General features: G+C 33.6%; 1 protein-coding gene across 3 annotated transcripts in view; it reads left to right on the top strand.

Moving 5' to 3' along the window:
* Dnai4 (dynein axonemal intermediate chain 4) overlaps positions 1–27,962 on the top strand; it is a 111,200-nt gene that overhangs the window by 64,480 nt on the left and 18,758 nt on the right. For all 3 annotated transcript variants that reach the window (XR_007351957.1, XM_048815179.1, XM_048815178.1), the window contains 7 exons: positions 2,170–2,366; positions 13,275–13,361; positions 14,761–14,912; positions 20,135–20,292; positions 20,702–20,823; positions 25,679–25,777; positions 26,394–26,620. Coding sequence is in view for 2 of the 3 variants with exons in the window: in XM_048815179.1 (XP_048671136.1) it covers positions 2,170–2,366; positions 13,275–13,361; positions 14,761–14,912; positions 20,135–20,292; positions 20,702–20,823; positions 25,679–25,777; positions 26,394–26,620 (1,042 nt within the window). In the remaining variant the exon portion in view is untranslated. The remainder of the gene's footprint in view (positions 1–2,169; positions 2,367–13,274; positions 13,362–14,760; positions 14,913–20,134; positions 20,293–20,701; positions 20,824–25,678; positions 25,778–26,393; positions 26,621–27,962) is intronic.

Raw genomic sequence — 27,962 nt, forward strand, 5'->3', positions numbered from 1 at the left:
ATATTGCTACTTGTCTCATCATCTCTTTCTTTTTATTCTTTATTTTTTTTTTAAGACAAGGTCTCTGCTAAGTTGTTGAGGCTGGCCTTGAACTTCAGTTTCTCCTGCTTCAGCCTCTTGAGTCACTGGGATTACAGGCATGTACCACCATGCCCAAATGAAATGATTTTTTAAATAAAACATCAAAGAAACAAACAACTCAAAGGAATAGTTGATAAGCTGGACCTTGTAAAAATTAATAACCTCTATTCTGTGAAATATACCATTAAGAAAATAAGAAAACAAATCACCGAAGAAAATATGTGCAAAAGACATAGCTGAGGGGAAGAAGTATAGCTGAAGAAAGATATTGGCCAAATTATATAATGCATGTACAAATGTGTAGACAGATCCCACCATTATGTACAACTATAGTAGCACAAATAAAATGTGGGGGGAAAAAAAAACATAGCTGGTAAGTGACAATTGTGCAAAATATAGGAAAATTTATTAGAGCCCAACAATCAGGGAATAAAAAACATGATTTAAAAATAAATAAAAGATTTGAAGAGACATTTAACCAAAGAAGATACACATATGGCAATTGTGCATATAAAATATGTCATTAGGGAATTGCAAATTAAAACAAAAATGAGAAACCACTACACACCTACTAGAATGGCCAAACTCAAAACACTGACAATACAAAATGATGTTGAAGGTGTGGAAGAACTCTCATTCATTGCTGGTGGAATATTCTTACCATACAATCTAACTATTTCTCCTTGGTATTTATGCAAATGACTTAAAATGTTTGTTTGCATATAAAACCTGAACTTGGATGTTTATAGGAGCTTTATTCATAATTGCCAAAACTTGGAAGCAATCAAGGATGTCCTTCAGGAATAAATGGAAAAATATACTGTGGTACATTCAGATATTGGAATACTATTCAGTGATAGATTATCAAGCTATGAAAGACATGGAGGAAACTTAAATGCAAATGAAGTCAATCTGAAAAGGCCATGAACTGCATGATTCCAACTGCATTACATTGAGAAAAGGCAAAATTATGGAATGAGTGAAAAGATTAATGCTTGCCAGGGGTAAGGGGGCAGGAAAGGGTGAAAGTAGAGCATAGAAAACCTTTAGAGCAGTGAAACTGTTCAGTATGATACTATAATGGAGGATAAATGTCATTATACATTTGTCAAGATTCATAGAATATATAACTCCAAGAATGAACCGTAATGTAGGCTACAAAGTTTGGATGGTAATGATAGTAAACCAAAAGCAATGAAACGTTCCCGGAGTGATTGTAGAGGTTAGAGCTACTGCAAAAGACTTGAGATATGCAGGGATGTGGGTTCCCACCATATCTCTCATTTGACTCACGCATTTGGCTTATGTAGAAAACATGAATCTTGGAGAATCACAGTAAATTATTATCAACTTAACCTAGGTGGTAACTCCAAGGGCAACTGGCACTCCAGATAGAACTTCATAGTCTGAGTAAACTAATATGTCTCCTTCATATATCATGTATAACTATTGATACGGCAATGCTCCTTTTTCTCTTTTCAATTTCTGTGACAAAATAAAAAATGTTGGAAGCTATATACCTTTATTATCTTATCTCCATGATATATCAGTTCTTCAGTTCTTCAACCAGTCTTTCACTTTCACAAGACTGGTCCATTTCATTGATAATATTATACTAGTTGGACCTAGTAAACAAGTATTAAACCTATGGTGAGATATTTGCACATCACAGAGTGGGAAATAAATTTGATAGAAAAAGGTAACTTTTATCTCAGTGGAATTTCTAGGAATCCCTTGGGGTGGGATAAGTTGAGCTATACCTTCTAAGGTGAAGTTTTTGCACCTGGTCCCTTTCCAACCAAAAAGAAAAGCAGGAGGCACAATGGAGGCAGTGTATTCCTAATCTGGATGTTCTAGCCTGGCCCATTTACTGAGTGGTCAATAAAACTGCTAGTTTTCAGTAGGACCCAGAACAACCGGAGACTGCAACAGATCCAGGCTACTATTCAAAGTACCCTATCACTTTGGTCATATGATCTAGTAGATCTATGGTGCTTAAATTCTAAGTGGCAGATAGATATCCTGTTTGGAGACTTTGGAAGGCCCCCTAAAGGTATAGAATACAATGAGGTTTCTATTTTATTTTAGAACTTGAACCTGAAGAGCCTAAAGAGGTTTTAGAAGGTGAAAAACTTGAAGAAGTAGAGGAAGAAGTTAAGGAGGAGGAGGAAGAAATAGAAGAAATAGTTGGAGAACCAGCCAATTTGGAACGACTTTGGTCTTTTTCCTGTGACTTAACCAAAGGCCTTAACATAAGCAGCCTTGCCTGGAATAAAACAAATACAGTAAGTTATCAAATATTTTAATAATTCCATCTCTAGGATTTAAGGACAACTGTCAAATTCTAGTAATGAAGACTTTTTTCCTCTATGAGGCAATTAATTAAAATTAATCCCCAATTTTAGAATGTCCCTAAAACTACTTCATATTTCGAAAAGGGAAAATAAAACAGTTACAAGATCGTGTGTGTGTGTGTGTGTGTGTGTGTGTACACATACATATATATAAAACATTATCATTTTTATTTTAGGACATGTACTTGGGACATGGTATTCTCAATTCATTTCAGATACTAAGACACATGCCAGAAAGTAACATATGGTTGATTAATTTTAACATATACCAAAACTCATGTAACAAAATTCAGATTCTCCTCAGTCATATTTAGAAGTATATACTTCAATCCAATGACTCTGCAAATAGGCAAAATAATTTTGAGATTCCTTTAAATGCTATTACTACTAATATTAGCAAACACTTAAACAGTATAAACCAGACAGTGTTGTGTTATACCTGTGTTAACACTTTTAGGTATTATTGTTTTCTTCATTATGTTGATGAGGAAACTGATACAAAAAGTTTAAATAACTTACCCCAATGATCACAACTATTAAATGAAACAGTCAATCTAAACAGATAACCTGGCACCAAGTTCTCACCCTTAACTATTGCACTGCCAAAAATCCTTTTAATACAAACAAATAAAAAGCTGAATCAAGCTCAGAAATGGTATGTTTGCTTGTAAAGAAGAAATAATTATAGAATAACAAAGCCAATTTCCTCCTGGAGTTTATAAACTTATTCTGAAGACATTTCCCATTTCTAAATCTAAATTTTGGAATTTAGCAATTTCAGAAACCTTTTGGAGAATAACACTATCTTTGAGATAAATAGTGTGTTTTTAAAGTGGTCAAAACTATTTTTTTTAGAATTACATTGTATTACATATATTTAAGAATTAGCCTTATGATGGTTTGCTTTTTTTAATTAATTTGTTTATTTATATATGACAGTAGAATGCATTACAATTCTTATTACACATATAGAGCACAATTTTTCATATCTCTGGTTGTATACAAAGTATATTGACATTAATTCATGTCTTCATCGATGTACTTTGGATAATAATGTCCATCACATTTTACTATCATTTCTAACCCCATGCCCCCTCTTTTCCCCTCCCACCCCTCTGCCCTATCTAGAGTTCATCTATTCCTCCCCATGCTTCCTCTCCCTACCCCACTATGAATCATTCTCCTTATATCAGAGAAAACATTTAGCATTTGGTTTTTTGGCTAACTTCACTTAGCATTATCTCTTCCAACTCTATCCATTTACCTGCAAATGCCATGATTTTATTCTCTTTTATTGCTGATTAATACTCTATTGTCTATATATGCCACATTTTTTTTTAATCTATTCATCTATTGAAGGGCACTAGGTTGATTCCACAGTTAGCTATCCTGAATTGTGCCTTATGGTGGTTTTCAAGATAGCGGAATAAAGGAGTTCGCATTCCTAGGTGTTCCATGATGTGAAACCAAAAAAGCAGAAAGGCAGCTTCTCATCAAGGTGGGTGAACAAAAAAAGCCGGGTGGTGGACTTCACTGGAATTTAAAACTAGACATTCAAAGCAGATCGGGGACTCAAGAGGTTGGATATAATAAAATAAGGAAGAAATCCCCAGCAGCTCAGCCACTGCCATGACCAAGCAGCAAGCATTATCCACAGTGGTCCCTCCATGAGCAAAGTGGAGGGATAAGGCAATTATAGGAACCTGCACTTTTAGGAGACCTGAGGCATGTCTAGGTATGGAGCATTTAGAGATCAAGGAAATTGTCTTAAACTGAAAGGCGCAGTGCACAATATCGTTGTGGGGGAAAGAAACCACCATCTCTCCACACGGCATGCAGAGGACAAAGGAAGGAATAATTTTGCAGCACATGCATGGATACTGGCAACTAAAAGAGCCAATTTCTTGCAAACCTGAGTTTCGCCTGAAATACAGGTCCAGTAAGCAAACATTACACAACAAAGAGTGTGCTTAACTTACCAGGAGAAAATCAGACATGGAGAGAGGTTTATATAGAGGACAAATGGTTGTGGAAATCCACCTGGCTCTATCCCTACCCCTCCAATCTGATGGTTTGTAGGACCTTCTTGGAGAGACATATCTGGCCAGGAATTGGAAAGGTGGAGGCAGGATAAATTGAGTTTGAAGACTGAACCCAAGACCAGGAAACAAGGGGTCCACGGGTGATATAAGGAATTCAGAATTAGCTCCTCCATGACATGAGTGAAACCTAGGGAGATCCCTGGGATCCAGTCTTTCGACAGGGACCAGCAAGTCCTGGGCACTGGAGGTGCACTGATTTAAACTATCCAGACCAATTGGCATTCAGCGAAGAACCTGGAGCCCACCTAAGCCTAAACCCTGCCTCCAGGAATTCCATCTATGGGTTTACCTCTCTCACTCCAACAGTCCCCAGGGTGAAGTATCATGCTCCAGAAGACCCCACCATACCCCGCTAAGAAAAGAAGCTGAAAATTCTTTAACTTTTCATCAAGATTTTTTATTGATTTTATTTTTTTATATATAAATACACGACAGCAGTAGAATGTATTACAATTCTTATTACACATATAAAGCACAGTTTTTCATATCTCTATATATAAAGTATGTTCACGCCAATTTATGCCTTTGAACATGTACTTTTTTGCATTACAATTCTTAATACACATATATACCACAATTTTTCATATCTCTGTTTGAACACAAAGTATGTTGACATCCAATTCAAGTCTTCATACATGTACTTTGTATAATGATGTCCATCACATTGCACCATCCTTGCTAATTTCCTGCCCCCTCTGTTTCCCTTCCACCCCTCTTCCCTATCTAGAATTAATCTAATCCTCCCATGCTCTCCCTCCCTACTCCACTATGAGTCAACCTCCTTATATCAGAGAAAACATTTGGCATTTGTTTTGGGGGAATTGGCTAACTTCACTTAGCTTATCTTCTCCATTGTCATCCATTTACCTGCAAATGACATGATTTTGTTCTTTTTTAATAATCAAGAATTTTTTAAAAATTCTTTTTCTCTTTTCAATTGTGGCTTTAATGCTTCATGAATATTTATGCATACTCATACTTGATTTTTTTTTCTCATTTCTAGCATTTTTGAAGCCAGTTATTTTTCATGAATGAATTTTTGGGGGACTAGGATATTTGATTAGTAATGTCTTAGTTTTGTTTCACATTCTGTTATTTTGATTTATTTTTAATTTTTAACACTTCACTTTATATTTTTCTCTTATGTGTTTTCCTTGATTCTTTTTCTCCTTTTCTTCCACTATCAGCCAATCTGTTATTCTCTTTCATTCTTTCTTTAATCTTTTTACTTCTATTTTCTCTCCTCCCTCATAATCATCACATCCTATATATCACTCCTCTTCTCTCCCTGTCCAACATTTGAAATTGTAAACCATTTTGCAAACTTGCTGTTTTATTGTAGGCAATAACTGATCATATCATTTGTTTATTATTATAATTAACATTGTGGATGTCATAGTAGGAACTATTTGATTTAATGCAGTATATTGTTTGAATTGGTTATTGCTGTTATTTGACTCCCCCTAAACAGTGAGGTACTGGAAACCTTCAGTGACATTCTAATCCACAGGGTTAAAAACTCTACTGCCTTAGATTCATACTGTTAGATGAAAAAGCAAGGGAATAAATTGCCCCAAACAAACCAATATACTCCAATAACAGAATTCATTGGCACCACAGTGGAAGAAATGTCAGAGAGGGAGTTTAGAATCTACATAGTTAAACTGATACGTGAAAGAAAGGATGGTATAAGGAGTGAAATTAGAGAGAAAATACTAGAAGTGAAAGATCACTTCAAGAAAGAGACATTCTGGAGAAAAAAAACAGAAATCTTTGAAATGAAGGAATCGATAAACCAAATTAAAACTCCAAGTAATATGGAATAAACTGAAAAGACCAAATTTAAGATTAATTGGGATAGAGGAAAGCTCAGAGATAAAAAAACAAAAGGAATGTACAATCTTTTCATTGAAATAAGACCAAAAAATTTTCCAAATCTAAAGAATGAAATGGAAAATCAAATACAGAAAGCTTACATGACCCCAAATATACAAATATACAGACCCACACCAAGGCACATTACTTTGAAAATACCTAACATACAGAATAAGGATAGAATTTTAAATGCTGCCAGAGAAAAATGACAGGTCACATTTAGAGGGAAATCAGTCTGGATCTCAACTGATCTTTAAACCCAGACCCTCAAAGATAGGAAGTCTTGGAATAACATATCAAGGTCTGGGAGAACGTGGAAGCCAGCCAAGAATATTATACTCAGCAAAACTAAGTTTTGGAATTAATGATGAAATAAAACCTTCCATAATGAACAAGAGTTAGTTAAAATTGAATTCAGAACTGGAAACCCTGCAGTACAAAACATACTCAATAAGATATTTCATGAAGAAGAAATGAAAAAAGGGGAAACCAGCATTGGGAGGAACTATTCTAGAAGAATAGTCGAAGGACAAACTAATTCAAATTAAAAATCAGAAATAAATCAAAATAACAGGGAATAAAAATTATTTCTCAATAATAACATTGAATGTAAGTGGCCTAAATGCTGATCAAAGACATGGAGTGAAGATTGGATTTTAAAAAAAAATGAGCAATATGCTGTCTACAAAAGACTCAACTTGTATTCAAAGCATCCACAGACTTAAGGTAAAAGGATGGGAAAAATCCTATCATTCATATGGATCTTATTCACATCAAGGATTTCTGTCCTCATAAAGTGGATATCAAACCAAAGTTAATTGGCTTGAAGAAGGACATTTGAAGATTGACAAGAACATTTCATACTGTTCAAGGGAATTCTACATCAACAAGACATAACAATATTAAATATTTATGCCCCAAATAATGGAGCATCTATATACATCAAAGAAACCCTTCACTATTTCAAGAATCAAACAAATCACAACACATAAATACTGGGTGACTTCAATACGCCTCGCTCACCACTGGATAGATCCTTCAAACACGAACTAAACAAAGAAACTATAGAACTAAAAAATACAATCAATGCTGGGTATGTTGGCACATGCCTTTAATTCCAGCAGCCGGGAGGCTGAGACAGGAGGATCTCAAGTTCAAAGCCAGCCTCAGCAAAAGCAAGACACTAAGCAACTCAGTGAGACTATGTCTCTAAATAAAATATAAAATAGGGTGTGGGAATGTGGCTCACTGGGCAAGTGTCCCTCAATTGTTCTATCCCTGTACCCCCCCCCAAAAAATACAATCAATAATTTATATAGACATAACATAGAATAGTTCATACATCAACAATCAAATACACTTTCTTCTCAGCAGTACACAGATCCTTCTCTAAAACAGATCATACTTTAGGTCCCAAAGCAACTCTTAGCAAATGCAACAAAATAGAGATAATACCTGCATTTTGTCAGATCATAAGGGAATGAAATTAGAAATGAATGATAAAATAAGAAATAAAAGTTACTCTTAACAACTGGAAACTAAATAATACACTATTAAATGACCAGTGGAAATGTGAAGAAATCAGGGATGAAATTTAAAAAATACTTAGAGGTGAGAATAGTGATATAATATATCAAAAATCTGGAACACTATGAAGGCAATACTAAGAAGAAAATTGATTGCATTGAGCTCATTCATTAAAAGAATAGAAAGTCAACAAATAAATAACCTAACATTACATCTCGAAGCTGTAGAAAAAGAAGAACAAATAAATACCAGAAGCAGTAGAAGACAGGAAGTAATGAAAACTACACCTGAAATCAATGAAATTAAAACAAAAAAATCCAAAAAATAGACAAAACAAAAAGTTTGTTCTTTGAAAAAATGAATAAAATTAATAAACCCTTAGCCAAGCTAACAAAGAGAAATAGAAAACTCAGATTACTAAAATTTGTGATACAAAAGGAAATAACACAACAGACACTACTGAAATACAGACTACATTCAGAACTTGTTTTGAAAACTTAAATTCTAATAAAATATAAGAACTTGGAGACATTGACAAATTTCTGTAGACATGTGACCTACCCAAATTGAATCAGGAGAACATCGAACATCTAAACAGATAAATTGCAAGCAATGAAATTGAAGACATCATCAAAAGTCTACCAACAATGAAAATCCCAGGACCACATGGATTCTCAACTGAGTTCTACCAGACCTTCAAAGAAGAATGTACACCAACATTCCTCAAATTATTCTATGAAATAGAAAAGGAGGGAACCTTTCCCAACTCATTCTATGAAGCCCCCTAATACCAAAACCAGACAAAGACACATCAAGGATAAATAACTTCACATCAGTATCCATGGTGAACATAGATGCGAAAATTCTTAATAAAATACTGATAAATTTTATACAAAAACATATTTAAAAGATAGTGCACCATGATCAAGTGGGGTTCATCCAAGGGATGAAAAGTTGGTTCAACATACAGAAATCAATGAATGTAATTCATCACATCAATAGACTTAAAAGACAAGAATCACATGATTTTCTTAATAGATGCTGAAAAAAGCATTGGACAATATACAGCATCCACTTGTTTTCAAAACACTAGAAAAATTAGGAATAGTAGGAACATATCTCAACATTGTAAAAGCTATATATGGTAAAACAAAGCAAATGTCATTCTAAATGGAGAAAAATTGAAAGTGTTCCCTCTAAAAACTGAAACAAGGCAGGGATGCCCTCTTTCACAACTTCTACTCAATATATTCCTTGAAACTCTAACCAGAGCAATTAGAGAGAAGAAATAAAAGGGATACAAATAGGAAAAGAAGAGTTAAACTATCCCTATTTAGTGACAACATGCTTATTTTTAGAACAACTCCCCCCTAAAAAAAATTGCCCCAGAAAACTTATAGATCTCATAAATTAATTTAGCAAAGTAGCAGGATATAAAATTCACATCCATAAATGAATTGCTTTCCTATACATCAATGATGAATCTACTGAAAAAGAAATTAGGAAAACTAGTCCATTGACAATAGCCTGAAAGAAAATAAAATATTTGGGAATCAAAATTACAAAAGAGGTATAAGACCTCTACAATGAAAACTAGAGAATGCTAAAGAAAGAAATTGAAGAAGACCTAAGAAGATGGAAATATCTCCCATGCTCTTGGTTAGGCAGAATTAATATTGATAAAATGGCCATACTCATTAGAGCAGATTATGCTAAGTGAAGCTAGCCAATCCCTAAAAAAACAAATGCCAAATGTCATCTTTGATATAAGGAGAGCAACTAAAAACAGAGCAGGGAGGAAGAGCATGAGAAAAAGATTAACATTAAACAGGGACGAGAGGTGGGAGGGAAAGGGAGAGAGAAGGGAAATTGCATGGAAATGGAAGGAGACCCTCATTGTTATACAAAATTACATATAAGAGGATGTGAGGGGAAAGGGAAAAAAAACAAGGGAGAGAAATGAATTACAGTAGATGGGGTAGAGAGAGAAGATGGGAGGGGAGGGGAGGGGGGATAGTAGAGGATAGGAAAGATAGCAGAATACAACAGTCACTAGTATGGCAATATGTAAAAACGTGGATGTGTAACCGATGTGATTCTGCAATCTGTGTACGGGGTAAAGATGGGAGTTCATAACCCACTTGAATCAAATGTATGAAATATGATATGTCAAGAGCTTTGTAATGTTTTGAACAACCAATAAAAAATAAATAAAATGGCCATACTACCAAAAGTGCTATACTAATTCACAGCAATTCCTATTCAGGTACTGATGATGTTTTTCATAGAAATAGAAAAACAGTCATGAAATTCATTTGGAGAAAATAAGAGGCCCAGAATAGCCAAAGTTATGCTTTGCAAGAGAAGTGAAGTAGGAGGCTTTATAATACCAGACCTTAAATTATACTACAAACATATAGTAACAAAAACAGCATGGTATTGGCACTAAAACAGACATGAAGACTATAGTACAGAACAGAAAACACAGAGAGAAATCCACATAAATACAGTTATCTCATACTAAACAAAGGGTCCATAAATATGCATTGAAGAATAGATAGCCTCTTCAACAAATGGTGCTGGGAAATCTGGAAATACATTTGTAATAAAATGAAATTAGACCTCTATTTCTCACCCTGCACAAAACAACATGCCTCATGGACCTACACATTAGAAAAGAGACCCTGTGCCTTCTAGAAGAAAAAGTAGGCCCAACTCTATCATATCTGCTTAGGAACCAACTTCCTCAATAAGACTCTTGAAGTGCAAGAAATAAAATCAAGAATCAATGAAATGGTGTCAGACTAAAAAGTTTCTTCAAGTAAAGGAAACAATCAGGACATGAAGAGAGAGCCTACACAATGGGAGAAAATCTTTGCCACCTGCACCTCAGGTAGAGTATTAATCTCCAGGATACATGAAGAACTCAAAAATCTTAACACCAAAAAAACAAATAACCCAATCAGTAAATGGGCTAAAGAACTGAACAGGCACTTCACAGTAGAACAAATATAATCAGTCCACAAATATATGAAAAAGATTTTCAACATCACTAGCAATTAGAAAAATGCAAATTAAAACGACACTGAGATTTCATTTCATCCCAATCAGAATGGCAATTATCAAGAATACAAGTAACAATAAATGCTGGTGAAGATGTGGTGAAAAAAGGTCACCCATATATTGCTGGTGGGAATGCAAATTGGTGAAACCACTCTAGAAAGCAGTATGGAGATTGCTCAGAAAACTTGGAATGAAACCACTATTTGACACAATTATCCCACTCCTTGACATATATTCAAAGGATTCAAAATCGGCATACTGTAGCCATGTGGCCACATCAGTGTTCATTGCAGCTCAATTCACAATAGCTAAATTATGGAATCAACCTAGGTGCCCTTTAATAGATGAATGGATAAAGAAAATGTGGTATATATACACAATGAAATATTACTCAACCATAAAAAACAATGAAATTATGGAATTTGCCAATAAATGGATGTAACTGGATACTATCATGCTAAGGCCAAATGTTCTCTCTGATATGCAGATGCTGACTCATAATAGGCAGTGAGGAAGGGAAGAAAGGGGGTTACTGGATTGGACAGGGGTGAATGGTGGGAAGGAAGGGCGGATTAAAAACAACAGAATGTGTTTGTATATGAATACGTGAACAGTGTAACTCCACATCATGTACAACCACAGGAATGGGAAGATATACTCCATGTATGTATGATATGTGAAAATGCATTCTACTGTCATGTGTAACTGAAATGAACAAATTGAAAATAAAAGAAGAATTAGTCTTATTACTTCATTAACACATTTTATCAGGTTATGTGTGCAAATGTAATAGTTGTCATTTATGTATAATTATTTGTATTGAAACCTAAATGACACATCATTTTATTATGTTTATTATTTTTAATAAAATAAAGTAGGCTTGCTACAGATTTGTCTTCAAAAAACCACATTTTGGGACATCTTATAAATAAATGGGATTTACTACTATAATAGCAGTCTTTAATAAAGATGTATGAAACATTTTCAGTAAGTGAATAATCTTGCATTTTAAAAATTAATTCATTGCTATTGGGATTAAATTAAATTGTTTTGAATGAAACTAAAAAGAAATATATTAGATATGGTACATTATATGGCATATAATATTTATTAATTTATTCTGCAGAAGTTTATTAGACAGTCACTCTGCTGGCAATCTGTTAAGGTGCAGCAGTAATTGAGTTACACATAGAGTGTGCCCCATAGAATACTTTTCCATATGCTTTGGTTAAAAAAAATAAATAATACTGTGGGAGTACGAAAGAGAGTCTCTTTGGTACTGAGAATGCTTCTTAGAGTAGTGCCTATGTAGAATCTCAAAGAGATGACAAGGGGTTTATTAATGTCTGATGAAAGGGTAATTCTGAAGACAGTCTTAAAGCAGAGGGAATTGTGGAGAGATGACACTGGTTTTTAAAGTTGGGTGGTAACCAGAAAATATAATATTTTAAAAATCAAGTTATTCTGATTATCTGGGTTTGGTCAGTCATTGGACTTTTGTCCATATTTACTTACATATGCATTTTTGAACTGACCTGCCATATTAGTCAGCTTGGACTGCCATAACAAAATGCCATAAACTATGCATCTTAAACAACAGTAATTTATTTTCTCTCAGTTCTGTAGTCTGGAAGTCTAAGATCAGAGTGTTGGCTGATTTTATTCCCAGTGAATCTCTTCCAACCTCCTTCTCAGTGTATCCTTACGTGGAAAAGACAGAGCTCTGATGCCTTCAAAAAAGCCCGATCTTCAAAGTCAATTTTATTGGAAGTTAAGGCTTCAATATATGAATTTTGTGGGGGAAACATTCATTCCATAGCATCTGCCTTTAACACAAATGTCTTTAACAGTCTTGGGAAGATTATGTCAATATGTAAGAGAACTTGTTAGCAATGAGTTCTTTTAAGTACTGATTGCACCACTGAACTTACCAATTAGTTCTTTGTAGATATTTATTCTTTAGCCCAAAAATGAGGATTATACTGATTGATTTTATTTACTTAGGAAAATGGAGGGACAGGATGAAAACAGATGTTCTACTGGTATTTTTTCTGCAATCAAAAAGTTTTGCCAGCATTGTTTAAGATAGTTAATTAATAGATATTTTTATATATTTCCAAATATTTTTGTAATTTTTAATTTTTATTTTTATTTTTTGCTGGGCTAGGTATTGAGCGCAGAGCCTCACATATCTAGGCAAGTGCTCTATCACTAAGCTACATTCCTACCCTGTCTTCTTTTATTTTAAATCTATTTTTTATTTGTTTTTTAGGACCTTTTGGCTGTGGGCTATGGGCACTTTGGATTTCGAGAGCAAAATAGAGGATTGGCTTGCTGCTGGTCAATAAAGAATCCCATGGTAACCCAAACAGAAATAATAATCATGTTTAATTATTTAAATGTTGACAAAATTCTCATAAAGTTTATAGTTTATATAATAAATAAATTTCAGAAAATTTTGTTAGGATTTTTTTTCTTCATTTTCATTGGTTTATCTCTATAATAATTAAAATATGTTTTTGATTATATAGGGTAAAGGGAATTCATTCATGAATTCATTTAATAAGTATTTATTGAGCATCTTATATATGCTATTAGATCTGATGATGCAGAATTGAACCAGTATTAATTATATAATCACAGCTAATTATAAAGAAGAATGAATATACAAATGAAAATTCTTTAAAAATTAAACATTTCTTTTTAGACTTGATTGTTTCTTAACATTATGAATCGGTCTTTATCACATGACCTCTGCTATCCTCAATAGATATAAAATAAGTTGACTTTCTTATTGTCATTAATTTTAAAAGAGAATAAGTAAGAATCATGGTAATCTGTTTTTCTAAAAAGGCCTAGTCAGTCTGTTACTTTAGTTTTAATTCCAAACTGAAATCTAAACTGGGAGAGGTGGCACACATTTGTAATCCCATTTATTCAGGAGGATGAGACAGGAGATTGCAAGTTTAAGGCCAGTTTTAGCAATTTAGCAATACTCTGTCTCAAAATAAGAAAATGAAAATGTGAGTATCTCAGTAGCTCTGTAGTAGAGTACCCTGTATTCAATCCCCAGTACAAAATAAATAAAAAGCAACTGAAATGCAGAGTGGAAAATTAGAGAAGTGTTTAAAGAGTATATAAAAAGTGGTTAGTTTTTTCTAAATAACCCCAATCTGTCAGGATACTAAGTTTATATAGCATAAAAGAAAAAAGCAAATTGTTCTACATATGGAAGGATCCACAGAGAATTTATCAGTAACTTGTCTTCTTTTCCACATGTGTGGTTAGAAAGAGGAAAGAATTTAGATTACACTGGATGGACTTGTACAGCAGAGCAAATTAGAATGTTTTGGCGTATTTTTCTATGTTAGATATAATAGGTCACACAGGTCTAAAATAAATACTGGAATATAGAAATATATGCTAGATGATTTGTTACCCATTATTTGTTTCCATAAGAAGGTAGATATGTGATGCTCATAGTAATCCTGCTGAAAGAATACCAAAATACTATAGTATTATAGAATCCAGTGACACATTTATTAAAGATATCAAGTATGATTGATTCAACTTTGATAAAAATAAAACTATTTTATTTTTATCTATAATAGAGTTAGGAAGACAGGAGTAACTGAATGTGAACTGATTTTTTTTCACCTCCCTACTGCCACCAGATTAGTCTCAGCCACTTTCATATCTTGCCTTACTATCTATCGTCTATGAAAACAAGTTTAAAATATAATTATTTCTTTATTCAGTGGCCAGAACGCATTTATCAGAGTCCATATGGAGTTACTGCTGTGGATTTTTCAATTGGAACACCTAACCTGCTAGCAGTTGGCTATCACAATGGTACAATTGCAGTTTATAATGTACAGAGCAACACGGATGTTCCAATTCTGGATAGTAGGTGAGAATATAAGAATTAGGTAAATATACAATACATACTTTTTCAGGAAGACTTACTCTAATGTTATTTAGTTTTAAGTGAATATTTGTGTTATTGAAATTTCTACTGTTATTTCTGAAACATGTAATACTTCTTCATACTCTCCATCTGTATTTCTGTTTCCTAATTCAATTATCTCCTTCATCTTTTTCTTTCCCACCTCACCAACAAATTTATTTCAGCCTAACAATTTATTGTTATTCTTAAACAATTGCTTCAGGCCATCTTCTCCAGGAAGGCTTCTCATTCTTCCCTTCTGTGTGTACTATACATATCTTCATTATGGCCCTTGTCACACTGCATACACATTATTTGTAAATAGATTGATAGATAGATAGATAGACAGATAGACTTCCCAAGATTATGTATAAACTCCTCAATAGTAAGGATTGAGTCTTACCTTTGTAGTCTCAGTATGTCACAGAATATCAGGCATGTAACAGCAGAAAGTAAATGAATGATGAATGATGAATGAGTGAGTTATGTTGAAAAAATGAGAAAGTTAAAGATGAAAATTTATCAAATTGGTTAGGTTTTTTTACTAGACAAGTACAACCTAAAAATGGAGTGGTATACTTGTAATAATGTTTGAATAACTTAGTTAGAATGGGAAATTGTCATTAAAGCAAAGGTTTTGAACCTTAACTTTGAAATTATTTTTATAATTTTGTAAGAATGGAACTTTATGCTTGTGTCTGGGAATAGGATCAATAATTTTTACAAATGTTCAAAAGGCACTTTTGATTTTTAAAAAGTTCCAAACTGTTGTATTGGGAGGTTTATATAACTAAATCAAGGAAATAAGTACTAGGAATAGAGCACCCCATTACTCTGATAGAAGTCAGTAATCTGAAATGTGATTTTAATTTTGTAGAAACAATCAGGTATCAACCATAAAGAGAACCACAGTGGGCAATCTTGAAACATAGCAAGAAAGCAAAATATTGCAAGAATTATTTACTTGAAAATTATTTAAATGACTAATTGATTTAAGCTATGAAAAATAGTTTATAAAAATTAAGACACTTATAGTCAATGTGTCTAAAATAAAGTAAAAGTCAGAATTTACACAACTAAACTGAGAAGGAGCTAATGTATGGAGTAATAAAATACAATCTTTGCTTTTGTATTCCTGTTAATGGATAGCTAATATAATTATAGGCCAGTAAAATTTTCCTTCCTGAAAAATATTAGTGCATATTAGGGCAAATTGATTCTTTCCTATTTTTCGAAATACAATAAAAACATCATTATATAAGTAGGTCACAATACTCTAGGGAGCTGCTCTTATCACTTACACTTGAAGGCCTTTAAAAGATGATGATGATGGGCCACTGCCGCAGATGCTGCTGCCCCACAGACACTGCTGCCATTCCAGAAGGTCTCTTCTCTGGGCACAGCCTTGGTTGGCTCAGTTACCTCAGACACTACTTCCATCGCTACCTCCAGGGTCTCTGCCGCTGAACTGGAAATCTTCTGTCAATCAACTTCCACCTGTACCACTACAGACATTGCTGCTGCCTCTGATTCTGCTACTGCCAGCCTGAGGTTGCCTGGAGGTTTTCTTTCTGGATACTGCTTCCACAGAAGACACCGTTGCCCCAGATGCAACTGAAGCCAACACTGCTGCTGACCCCCAGATATCGCCTGGTGATGCTGTCCCCACAGCAGCAGTTGCAGCTGTAGCCACCACTGCTTTTGACTTGATAGCTTCCAACAACCACTGCCACTATCACTGCTACCATGGCCTAGAGGACTGCTTTGGAGGAGACTCCAGGTTTGGTTGCATGTGGCTGCACCCATTTGGGGACACCAGCCAGGGCCTGAGGCCCAGGTGCCAACAGGTCCTCTGACTGGGGACTCCAACCAGGACTGCAGGTCTAGAGCGGGGATGCCTGTGGGTTTGAGGAGCCTGGGATCTTCCTGCTGAGAGTACTGGTGGCCCGTGTCTTGCTGCTCCATCTTGGAGTTGCTCCTTTGCATGAGTGTATCCCTAGTGGTCTCTCTGCAGTAGGAGCAGCATTGAGATCTTGGGACTGCAGCATGGCTGAGCCTGAGGTATCTGAAGCCCAGATGGGTGGGATAGAGACTGGGTTTATAAGAGCTGATCTGGGTTTGGTAATCCTGAAAGATGTCAGAGACAGGGCTGAGAAACTGTTGAACACTGACAGAGACAGTTCGACTTTCCAGAAGGATTTATTTTATTTTATTTTTTGATTTGCTAATCTCTCTACCATATTTGGAACAGGATGTTTTTTATGCATCAGTGTGTGGAGGATAATGATATAAGAATGGTGTTTTGCATTTTTGTTGTATTCTAATGTCTTTAATTTTTTCTCTGTGTTCATATTCTTCCTCTCTCTTGTCTATTTTCTTGGATTTTCTTTCCAAATTTTCTCCAATCTCTGTCAGCTCCTCTTGCACTCTTCCTGTGAATTTTTACTTCTAGATTTTTTCTTCCTCCCTCACGAATATCGCATACTACCTCTGTTCTCTCATCCAGCATTTGAAATTGTAAACCATTTTAACAAATTTTCTGTTTGTACTGTAGATAGATACTGAACTCTATCATTTTGGTTTAATACAAGAAAGCAGTAGACACCTTAGTGGGAGCTATTAAGATTAAGGCTGTATATCGTGTAGACTGTGTTCTGTTGATATTGTTCTCACCACTAAAAGCGAAGTGCTAGAAACCTTTACGGACACTATAGTTCTACAGGGTAGAATTTATGCTGCCTCCGTACTTCTAGTTGGGAAAACACACTAACAACATGAAAACACAAGGGAATAAAGTGCCCCAAACAAATCAAGATGTTTCAACAACAGAAGCCACTGATAACATAGTAGAAGAAATGTCCAAGAAGGATTTCAGATTGTACATAGTTAAACTGATATGTGAAGTAAAGGATAGTATAATGAGTGAAATCAAAGAAAAAATACAGGAAGTGAAAGGCCACTTCAATAAAGGGTTAGAGATTGTGAAAAAAAAAAAAAAAACAAGCAGAAATCCTCTAAATGAAGGAATCAGTAAACCAAATTATAAATTCAATAGAAAGCCTCACCAACAGACTGGACTACTTGGAAGACAGAACCTCAGACGATGAAGACAAAATATATAATCTTGAAAGTAGAGTTCACCATGCAGAGAAGATGGTAAGACACCATGAACAGAACATCCAAGAATTATGGGATAAATGAAAAGACCAAATTTAAGAATCATCGGAGTAGATGAAGGAGCAGAGATACAAACCAAACAATGCACACTCTTCTCAATGATATAATAGCTGAAAATTTCCCAAAGAATGGAATGGAAAATCAAATACAAGAGGCTTACAAGACCCCAAGTGTACCAAATTACAGCAGATCCACACCAAGACACATTATAATGAGAATGACTAACAGAGAATAAAGATAAAATATTAAAGGCTGTGAGAGAAAAAAATCAAATTACTTATGGGGAAAACCAATTTGGATCTCATCTGATTTCTCAACCCAGACCCTCAAAGCTAGGAGGTCCTGGAATAATATTTTTCAAGCTTTGAAAGAAAATGGATACCAACCAAGAATTTTATATCCAGCAAAATTAAGTTTCAGATTTGAAGATGAAATTAAAACCTTCCATGATCAACAAAAATTAAAAGAATTCACAACTAGAAAGCCTACACTACAGAGTATTATTGACAAAATATTCCATGAGAATGAATTGGAAAAAAAAAAAGTGAAAACCAGCAAAGGGAGGATCTACACTAAAGGGACATTCAACCAAATGAGAAACTAAGATAAATCCAAAAAACAGAAATAAATCAAAATGACAGGGAATACAAATCATATCTCAATAATAATCTTGAATGTGAACAGCCTAAACTCATCATCAAAACACATAGGTTGGCAGATTGGATTAAAAAGCAAGACCAAAAAATATGCTGCCTTCAAGAGACTCCCCTCATGGGCTGAGTGGATGCACAGGCTGAGGTGAAAGGATGGGAAAAAAACTTATCACTCATATGGACTGCCTGAACAATCAGGGTTTTTGATTCTCATCTCAGATAAACCAAAGTTAATCAGAAGAGACAAATAAGGACATTTCATACATCTTAAGAGGAGTATATATAAGCAGGACATAACAATCATAAATATTTAAGCCCCAAACAATGGAGCATCTATGTACATCAAACAGACTCTTCTCAATTTCAAGAGTCAGATACACCACAATATAATAATACTGGGTGACTTTAACCCACCTCTCTCACTACTGGATAGAGCTTCCAAACAAAAACTAAATAAGGAAACTATAGAAGTAAATAATACAATTTCATCTGGCCCCAGCGAAAACGGCAATCAATCATCAAGAATTCAAATATTATTAGACGCTGGTGAGGGTGTGAGGAAAATGGATCCCTCACACACTGTCCATGGGGATGTAAATTAGTACAGTTACTATGGAAAGTAGTTTCCTCAAGAAACTGAAAAATAGAACTACCAGGAGATCTAGCTGTACCAGTCCTGGGTATACAATTGAAGGAATTAAAGTTGGCACACTATAGAGACACCTGCATACCTGAGTTTATCACAGCACAATTCACAAAAGCTAAGCCATGGAATCAGCTAAGGTGCCTGTCAATGGATGAATGATACAATGTGGTATCTATACAGAAGGAAGTATTTTTCTCACACAAAGAACAAAATTATGCCATTTATGGAAAAATGGACAGAATTTGAGACCATAAAGTTGACAAAATAAGTCAAGCTCAGAAAAGTATCATGTTTTCTCTCCTATGGGAAGGAAGGAGGAGGAAAAAGAGAGAAAGAACATTATGATAGTAGAAGTGCAACCTTTATGATGGATGATGCACACCAAGGGGAAAGAGGAAAAGAGGGTCAGGAGAGTATTTGGGGAGTGAAATTGACCAAATTGTGTTATATGCATGTAAGATTAGGCTACAATAAATCTGTTATCCTGTACCATTAATACACATAGATAAAAAAAAATCTTTACAAGACTAACTTATCCTACTACCTTATCCTACCTTGAAGCTCTCAAAATAAATCTCATTGGATGTTGATGAATGTCTAAAGCTCATTTGCTGATATTACATGCTATTTTTGCATTACATTCATAAATTAGTTATAATTTTTTAAAAAATGATGATGATGAGTCTATATTTGACATTTTCCTGTTTTAGTGAATCACCTCGAAAACATTTGGGACCTGTATGGCAACTACAGTGGATAGAACAAGATCGAGGAACAACAGGTGATGACAAAAGAGAAATCCTAGTTTCTATATCAGCAGATGGAAGAATCTCCAAATGGGTTATACGAAAAGGATTGGACTGTCATGGTAATATATATTTATATATAATTTTATATATATATATATATATATATATATATATATATATATAAAATACACATATATTTTTAGCATAATATAGTATATAAATAGTATGTGTCATATATAATATATACATATATGTGATTCATATATAAATATATGTATATATTAATATATTTTGAAATATATTAAGGTATAAACATTGCATTATCTTTGTTTTGAAATGTATGGAATTAAAATATCCTAATGAACTAGTAATAATAAAACTGTGTTTGCTCATTGTTCTAATTTTTGCTATTTTTACCCTAATCACATGCAAAAGATGACAGAAATAATATTGTGGAGAAGATACACATGATGCTTGAACTATTTTTCATGTGATTAATGACAAATTATATTTTTTCCTTAAATAAAGACTTGATGCGATTGAGACGAACTACTGGTGGCATCAACAAGAAAGGAGGGGAAAAAGAGAAGAAAGGTGAAGCTTTGATATCTCGACAGGCTCCTGGAATGTGTTTTGCTTTTCATCCCAAGGTGAATTGTTTCAACCCATTGTTGACTATTGCATATAACAATTTCCAAAAATTGAAATATATTAAGATATAAAATAAGACAAAATGTTGACATGCTAATAAATATTGTGCTTTGTACATGAAAAAATAAAAAAATGAAAAAATAAACATGGATATAGCTGTCAACCCTAGGTGGAATGGCATAGTCTAGTTGGCTATATATATATAGTCTAGTTGGCTATATATACTATGCCCCTTACCTCCTTTTCCAGATAGAGGAAAGGTGTGCATTTCTGAGAAACTATGGAAGGATTCTCTTTACTAGTGTGTGATTAACAATGTCCTATCTTGCCCCTATTGGCCATTCTGCTACTCTGTTATGCTTATGCAACCCAAATCTATATAGTGCTCTGCATTTCAGTGGGAGTAACCACTTTCAGGACTGGGGAATTAGGAAGATTTCTTGAATTCATGTCTGTCAAGACCAGAGACAAATCAGAGCATAGTTAATAAAGTTCTTTGTTTTTTTTTTTTTTTCAATTCTTCTTATTTGTAAGTACTTAGGGATCAGAAAATGCAGACACTTTTGATTTCTCAGAAAACAAATCCCATGTTTTCTGTTACATGTAATATGATCATCTTTTTAGTAACACCTCTACTTCACTATGCAAACAAAAATTGAGCTCCTTCTCTATTCTACCCTATTGTTCAAACAATATTTAAATCTTACTGTCCCTTCTTTTCCAGATCAAGGCTACTATTGTGAATATAGTTCAGGCCTTTTTTATTTTTCACTTTTATACTGTAGCCATCTTCTTACTGACTTCATTCACAAATCCTGTAATACACCTTCATTTTGACTCTAGAACAGTAGTTCTCAACATGAGCAAGGAGAGGGGGATTTTTCCTCCAGGGGACTTTTGTCATTGTCTGGACAAATTTTTAGTGGTTAAAGCTTGCTGAGTGGGGTGAAGGTAAAGAAGAATTACTGGCATCTAGTGGGCAGAGAACAGGGATGCTGCTAAATATCCTACAATGTACCAATAACCAGCCTCCTCCTGTTTACCAGCAACTACCAAACAAAAAATTATCTGACCCAGAATGTAAATAGTGCTGGGATGAGAGACCCTAGTCTAGTGTGTTAGAAATGCCATTTGCTAAGGGATTCCAGATGATCATGTGGTCTGAAAATAAAGACAGTCTTTCTTCTTCCTTTCTAATCTTGTTGCCTTTTATTTCTGTTTTCTTGCGTGATTACACTGGTTAGAACCTCCCGATACAATAATGAATAGAGGTGAGGAAAACAGACACAATCTTGTCTTATTCCTGATCTTAGGGGAAAAGCATTGAGTCCTTTACTGTTAAAGTATAAAACTTACTGAAGGCTTTTTGTAGATGCAGTTAATCATGTTGTAGAATTTCCATTACATTACTAGTTTGTGGAGAATTTTTATGAAGAATTACTAGTTTGGATTTTGATAAATGCTTTTTCTGTTTCTATTCAGATGTTAATATATAAATTTTTTCTTCTTAAGCTTGTTAATATGATGAATTACATCAATTATTGTTTTTGAATGTTTATTCCTGGAATAAAACCCAGTTGATCATGACTTATAACCCTTTAAATATACTGTTTGATTCAATATGCTAAAATTTGTTGTGAAGTTTTTGTATCTTTGTAAAAAAAAATGGATATGAAGTTTTCTTTTTATGTGTTTGATTTTGATATCACGGTAATACTGGCCCCACAGAATTCTTTTTTAAAAAAGGTTTAGCATAAAATAGCATAATTTCTTTATTATATTTTATTGCATTAATCAGTCATGTGGGCCTGGAATTTTCTTTATAGGGAAATTTTAAATTATAAATTCAAAATTTTAATTGTTATGGTTATCTGTTTCTTCCTGAGTGACTTTTAGGAATGTGTGTGTTTTAAGGAATTTGCCTATTTATTTATTGGCATAATAATATTTCCTTGGTCTCTAATAACTGAAGAATATGTAGTAATGCCAACTAATTCCTAATATTAGTAATTTTCTGATTACCCTACAAATTCTAACATGTTATATTTTCATTTTCATCTTCCTTCTCTTTTTCCTGATCAATCTGTCTAGAAATTCATCAGCTTTTCTTTTTCAAGCTGGGGATCTCACTGTGTTATGTTGTCCAGGCTGGTCTCCAACCCATCAGCTCTGGTAGTTCTTCTACCTCAACCTCCCATAGTGTGTATATAGAAGTATAGAATCATACCACCACATTCAACTCAAATTTTACTAATTTTATTGATATTATAGAACCAAGTTTTGATTTAACTGAGTTTCACTGTTGTTTTTCTGTTCTGTACGTATTGTTTTCCACTCTTATCTTGATAATTTCCTTTCTTCTTTTTATTTAGTTTTAATTTACTCTTGTTTTTCTAGTTTTTTAAGATTAAACCTGAGGTCATTGATTTGCAACTTTTCTTTATTTTCTAGTATAGGCATTTGTACCATAACTTTACCCCTAAGTGCCACTTCAGCAGCACCCCACAAATTCTGACATTTTATATTTTCATTTTCATTCTATGTGAAATACTTTCTAATTTCTCTTTTTATTTCTTCTTTAATGGGTATGTTATTTAAAGATATGTTAGTTTCTAAGTATCTGATGATTTTCCAAAAGTCGTTTTGTTATTGCTTTCTAATTCCAACCCACCATAATCAGAGAATATACTTTTTCTGAATTGAATCCTTTTGAACTCAGATATGTTATAAACTTCAGACTGTGGCCTTTATTGGCAATTATTCCTGTGCACTTGACAAAAATATGTGTTCTGCTATTGTTGGATGAAGTGTTTTAAAAATGTCAATCAAATTAAGTTGGTTGATGGTGTTGTTCAAATTTACTATCTCCCTGCTGATTTTGTTCCTACTTTTCAATCAATGACTGGGAAAGAGGAAAGGAACTCTCTAAACATAATCATCAATTTGTCTATTTTTCCTTGCAATTCTATTTTGTTTTTTGCATCATAAAGCTTTGTTATTAGGTATGCACAAACATGTTTAGGATTGGTATGCCTTTTTGATTAACTAACTCTCTTATAATTATGAACTTATTTATAACTATTATGCTATTTATTATGAGATTCACTTAGTCTGATAGTAATGTAGCCATTCCAGATTTTTTTTAACTAGTGTTATGTGTTACCATGATTTTCATTTCTTATCACTTTTTTAAAACTATTTGTGTTTTTGTACTTAAAATATATTTTATGTAGACAGCATATAGTTGAATCTTGTTTATTTTATAGAATCTTAAAACCTCTGCCTTTTAATTGTTATGTTAAAATCACTTACATTTAGTTTCATTATTTATTATGGTTAAGTTTGAGTATATTATCTTGCTTGATTGGTTTTTGGAAGGGGGAGAATATAAAACATCTGGCCTTCTTGCTTTATGGCAGGACTCTTAAGCCACCAAGTTTATGGCTTTTTTGTTTTGTTTGTTTGTTGAAGTATTGGGGATTGAACCCAGGGGTGCTCTAACACCGAGCTGTATCCCAGCCCTTTTTATATTTTACTTTTGAGACAAGTCTTGCTGAGTTGCTAAGCCTGGTGTGAACTTGTGATTCTCTTGCCTCAGCCTGTCAAATTGCTGGGATGACAAGTGTGCATCATCATGTCCAGCTAAAGGCAGTACTCTTGTCCCTTAAGGGCCTTCCTAGAACTTCTTACAGGTTATACTGATCTGTCTGTTGTAACTTCAGCTTCAGTTGTAGTTCAACCTAAATCTTTGACTAGTCCTGTTTCCCTCTTGGAGGTTGTTTCTGAGACCACTCCTCAATAAACCTCTTGCATGAGATTTCAGAGTTTATGTACTAGGCAACTGACCTTTTGACACTGACCTTGCAGTTTTAAATACTTACATATGCTACTGCATGTGTATCAAATTTTAATGTACATACAAATCACTTGGGAATCTTTTTAAGATGCAGATTCTGGTTAGTAGGTCTGGGGTAGAGCCTGAGAATTTGCAGGTCAGAAGTGCTCCCACGTGATGCCAATGTTGTTGGTCTATGACCATAACTCTGTATAGCCAGTACGTTGAGTATTGACTTTCAGCCTTTTTAAAGACTTTTCATGACCCACTATGCACAGATGTTTTAAATCCCTATTGAGCATACATGTTTAGTGTTAAAGAAGTCTGAGATGCCATCTGCTTCAACCTCTCATTCCCAGTAATTACAATTTCTTCAACATTGTATACATAAATATTTATGGTTAAGTCATCTGTCTTTTCTTTTGACTATCTCCAGTGAAAAAAGCAGTTATCATTTCTCTAGATTGTTAGCTCTATCATTAGGCAAATCTAAACATTGAAAAGTCTTTTCCTTATTTAAGTCAAAGTTTTTCCATGTAATTTTTTATGCCATTATACATGTACTTTTTTTGCATTACAATTTTTAGTACACATATATATCACAATTTTTTCATATCTCTGTTTGTATATAAGGTATGTTGACACCCAATTCAAGTCTTCATACATGTACTTTGTATAATGATGATCATCACATTCCACCATCCTTGCTAATCCCCTTCCCCCTCCCTTTCCCTCCCACCCCTCTTCCCTATCTCCATGTAATTTTTAAACAGGATATTTTAAGTAATATCCTCTATTCTAGTACAGGATACATATATATTTTCTTTTGTGCTATAATATTTCCAGTAATTTCATTATTATAAATATATAACAGAAAGAAAAAGGCAATAGACAACTATATTCAATATTATTTTGGTTTTTTAATTGATTTCAATAGACCCTGAATTGTCCCACCTTCTATCTGTAGCACACTCACTAATATATCACAGGCCAATACATTTTGATTTCTTGTGTTGTAGGACACAAATATCTATTTGGCTGGCACTGAAGAAGGTCATATTCACAAGTGTTCTTGTTCATATAATGAACAATACCTAGAAACCTACAGAGGACATAAGGTTAGTTTAATTATAATAGGTATGGGAAATTTATTTTATAGTATTTCTGCAAAAATAGTATTACATATAGTATATTTAACATGCGATAAATTTACAATTTGTAGTAAAAATAGTAGCTTGAATTAAGTGCTTTCTTAAAAAGCACCAATAATGTGTGATATATTTTATTTGACTTCTTGTTATCATTGATTTTTTTTCTTGCAAGTTATGGAAGTGACACTGTTCATTTCTAAAAGACTTATGATACTATATTGATCCCAAAGTAAAACTGCCTCTTCCCCATACCTAATCTCTGTATATATTTATCATTTTTCAATTCATATTTCTTTCCTTTTCTCCTTCATTTCTCGATTTTTCTTAATACTACTTGTAATTTTTTTAAAGAAAGTATAATATATTAATATTTAATGATACCACTGTATTTTTACATCTCTATATGGACTAATTAAGGGAGGATTAAATTTATGATCTTATTCTTCTCAGCTTAAATAATACCCATGCAATAATGGATGATGTTGAATATGCTAGAAATCTTAGTATTTTTAATTTGCCAGTCAAGTTTTAAATGTAAGACATTAAGTATTATTTGCCAATGTATTTAATTTTCTGTTCCTAGGGCCCAGTGTATAAAGTAACATGGAACCCATTTTGTCATGATGTATTCTTAAGCTGTTCTGCAGATTGGGGTGTTATGATATGGCATCAGGAGAATCTCAAACCATTTTTGAGTTTTTATCCAACTACTCACGTTGTTTATGATGTTGCCTGGTCTCCAAAATCATCCTATATATTTGCAGCTGCTAATGAAAGCAGAGTGGAGATTTGGGACCTTCACATTAGCACGTAAGTTAATGTTTTCTTAAAGCTGTTTAAACTAATTGGTACCTGATAGTTTTGCCATCAGTTAAAGAGTATTATAGTTACTTTAAAACAAATAATAATAATTTACTTCACAGGAGTCCTTTATGAATAAAGATATGTGTCAAGATATGATATTAACATTGATTACTTATGTATTTTTAAAGCATCTGAATGAAAATAGTTTACTCATTTTCTCAAACTTTTACAGGCTAATATAGATTATCATAACTACCTTAAATTCTGTTCATTGCTTAGTTTGTAGAAGAACCCAGGGAAGCATGCTTAATTTTTTTTCCCATTTTTTAAAATTTGTTCTTTTTAGATATACATGACAATAGATTTATTTTGCCATATCATACATAGCATGCTTACATTTCTAACTAAGGATTTTCTGCAATAATATAAAGAAAGGAGACAAAATAATTATTTTTGCAATATTTATTTATTCTCTTACCTTATTTCAAAACTCTTCAAAAAGGATATGTACTTATTTTTTTTTATTTAAGATATTACACCAAGGATAATAGAAGGTCATCTAGATCCATCTATTCTTCTTAATATGAAAATTTTTACATGCTGGAATGAAAAGTTTAATGTTGCTGTTTCCATTAGAAAGTATCATAAGTTTTTATGGAAATTAGCAGAAGGAACAGGAAAGTATATTTTGTTTAAAATAAATAATCTTATTCAGTGAGTCTATTCTTAATAGTAACAATTTTCTAGAAGTTAATAATTCAATAACTTAAAATTTTTGTCATAATTTGTTGTATAAATCAGTATCAACCAAAAATCAAGGACTACATAACAAAATTAATTACTTTTGAGTAGGAGATAACTAACATTAAAAAGTAGCAATTTAAATGCTCTAAGCTCAGATTTTAATTTTTCTGGTAAAACTATGGTTCCCAGGACAACACTTATTTAGAAGCTACTTCTGTTCTTTTTTTGAGGGCATGTTTTTAATGACCAACACAAGAAAAAGGTCCTGTTCAGAATGTCCTCTTTGGATTAATACATTCCTCTGTTAAATATAACTGTTATTTAATAAGTTGTGTTAGTCAAGGCACTCTAGAGAAGCAGAACCAGCAGAATGATTGCCTTTGTCTCAATCACTTATCTTCATCTCCATCTCTGTATTGAGATAGATAGATGTACCTTAAGGAATTGACTCAAATATTCATGGGTTCTAGCAAGTTTGTAGTCTGCTGGACAGTCTGGCAGGCTGGAATTTTTGTCAGGAATCCTGTTGCAGTGTTGAATCCAAAGAACAGTCTGATTAAAGAGTGTGAAATAGTTATTTTGAGTTTGGAAAAAAAGAGGCTTT

The sequence above is a fragment of the Marmota marmota genome, unplaced genomic scaffold (genome assembly GCF_001458135.2).
Source record: "Marmota marmota marmota unplaced genomic scaffold, marMar, whole genome shotgun sequence".
Lineage (NCBI taxonomy): Eukaryota > Metazoa > Chordata > Mammalia > Rodentia > Sciuridae > Marmota > Marmota marmota.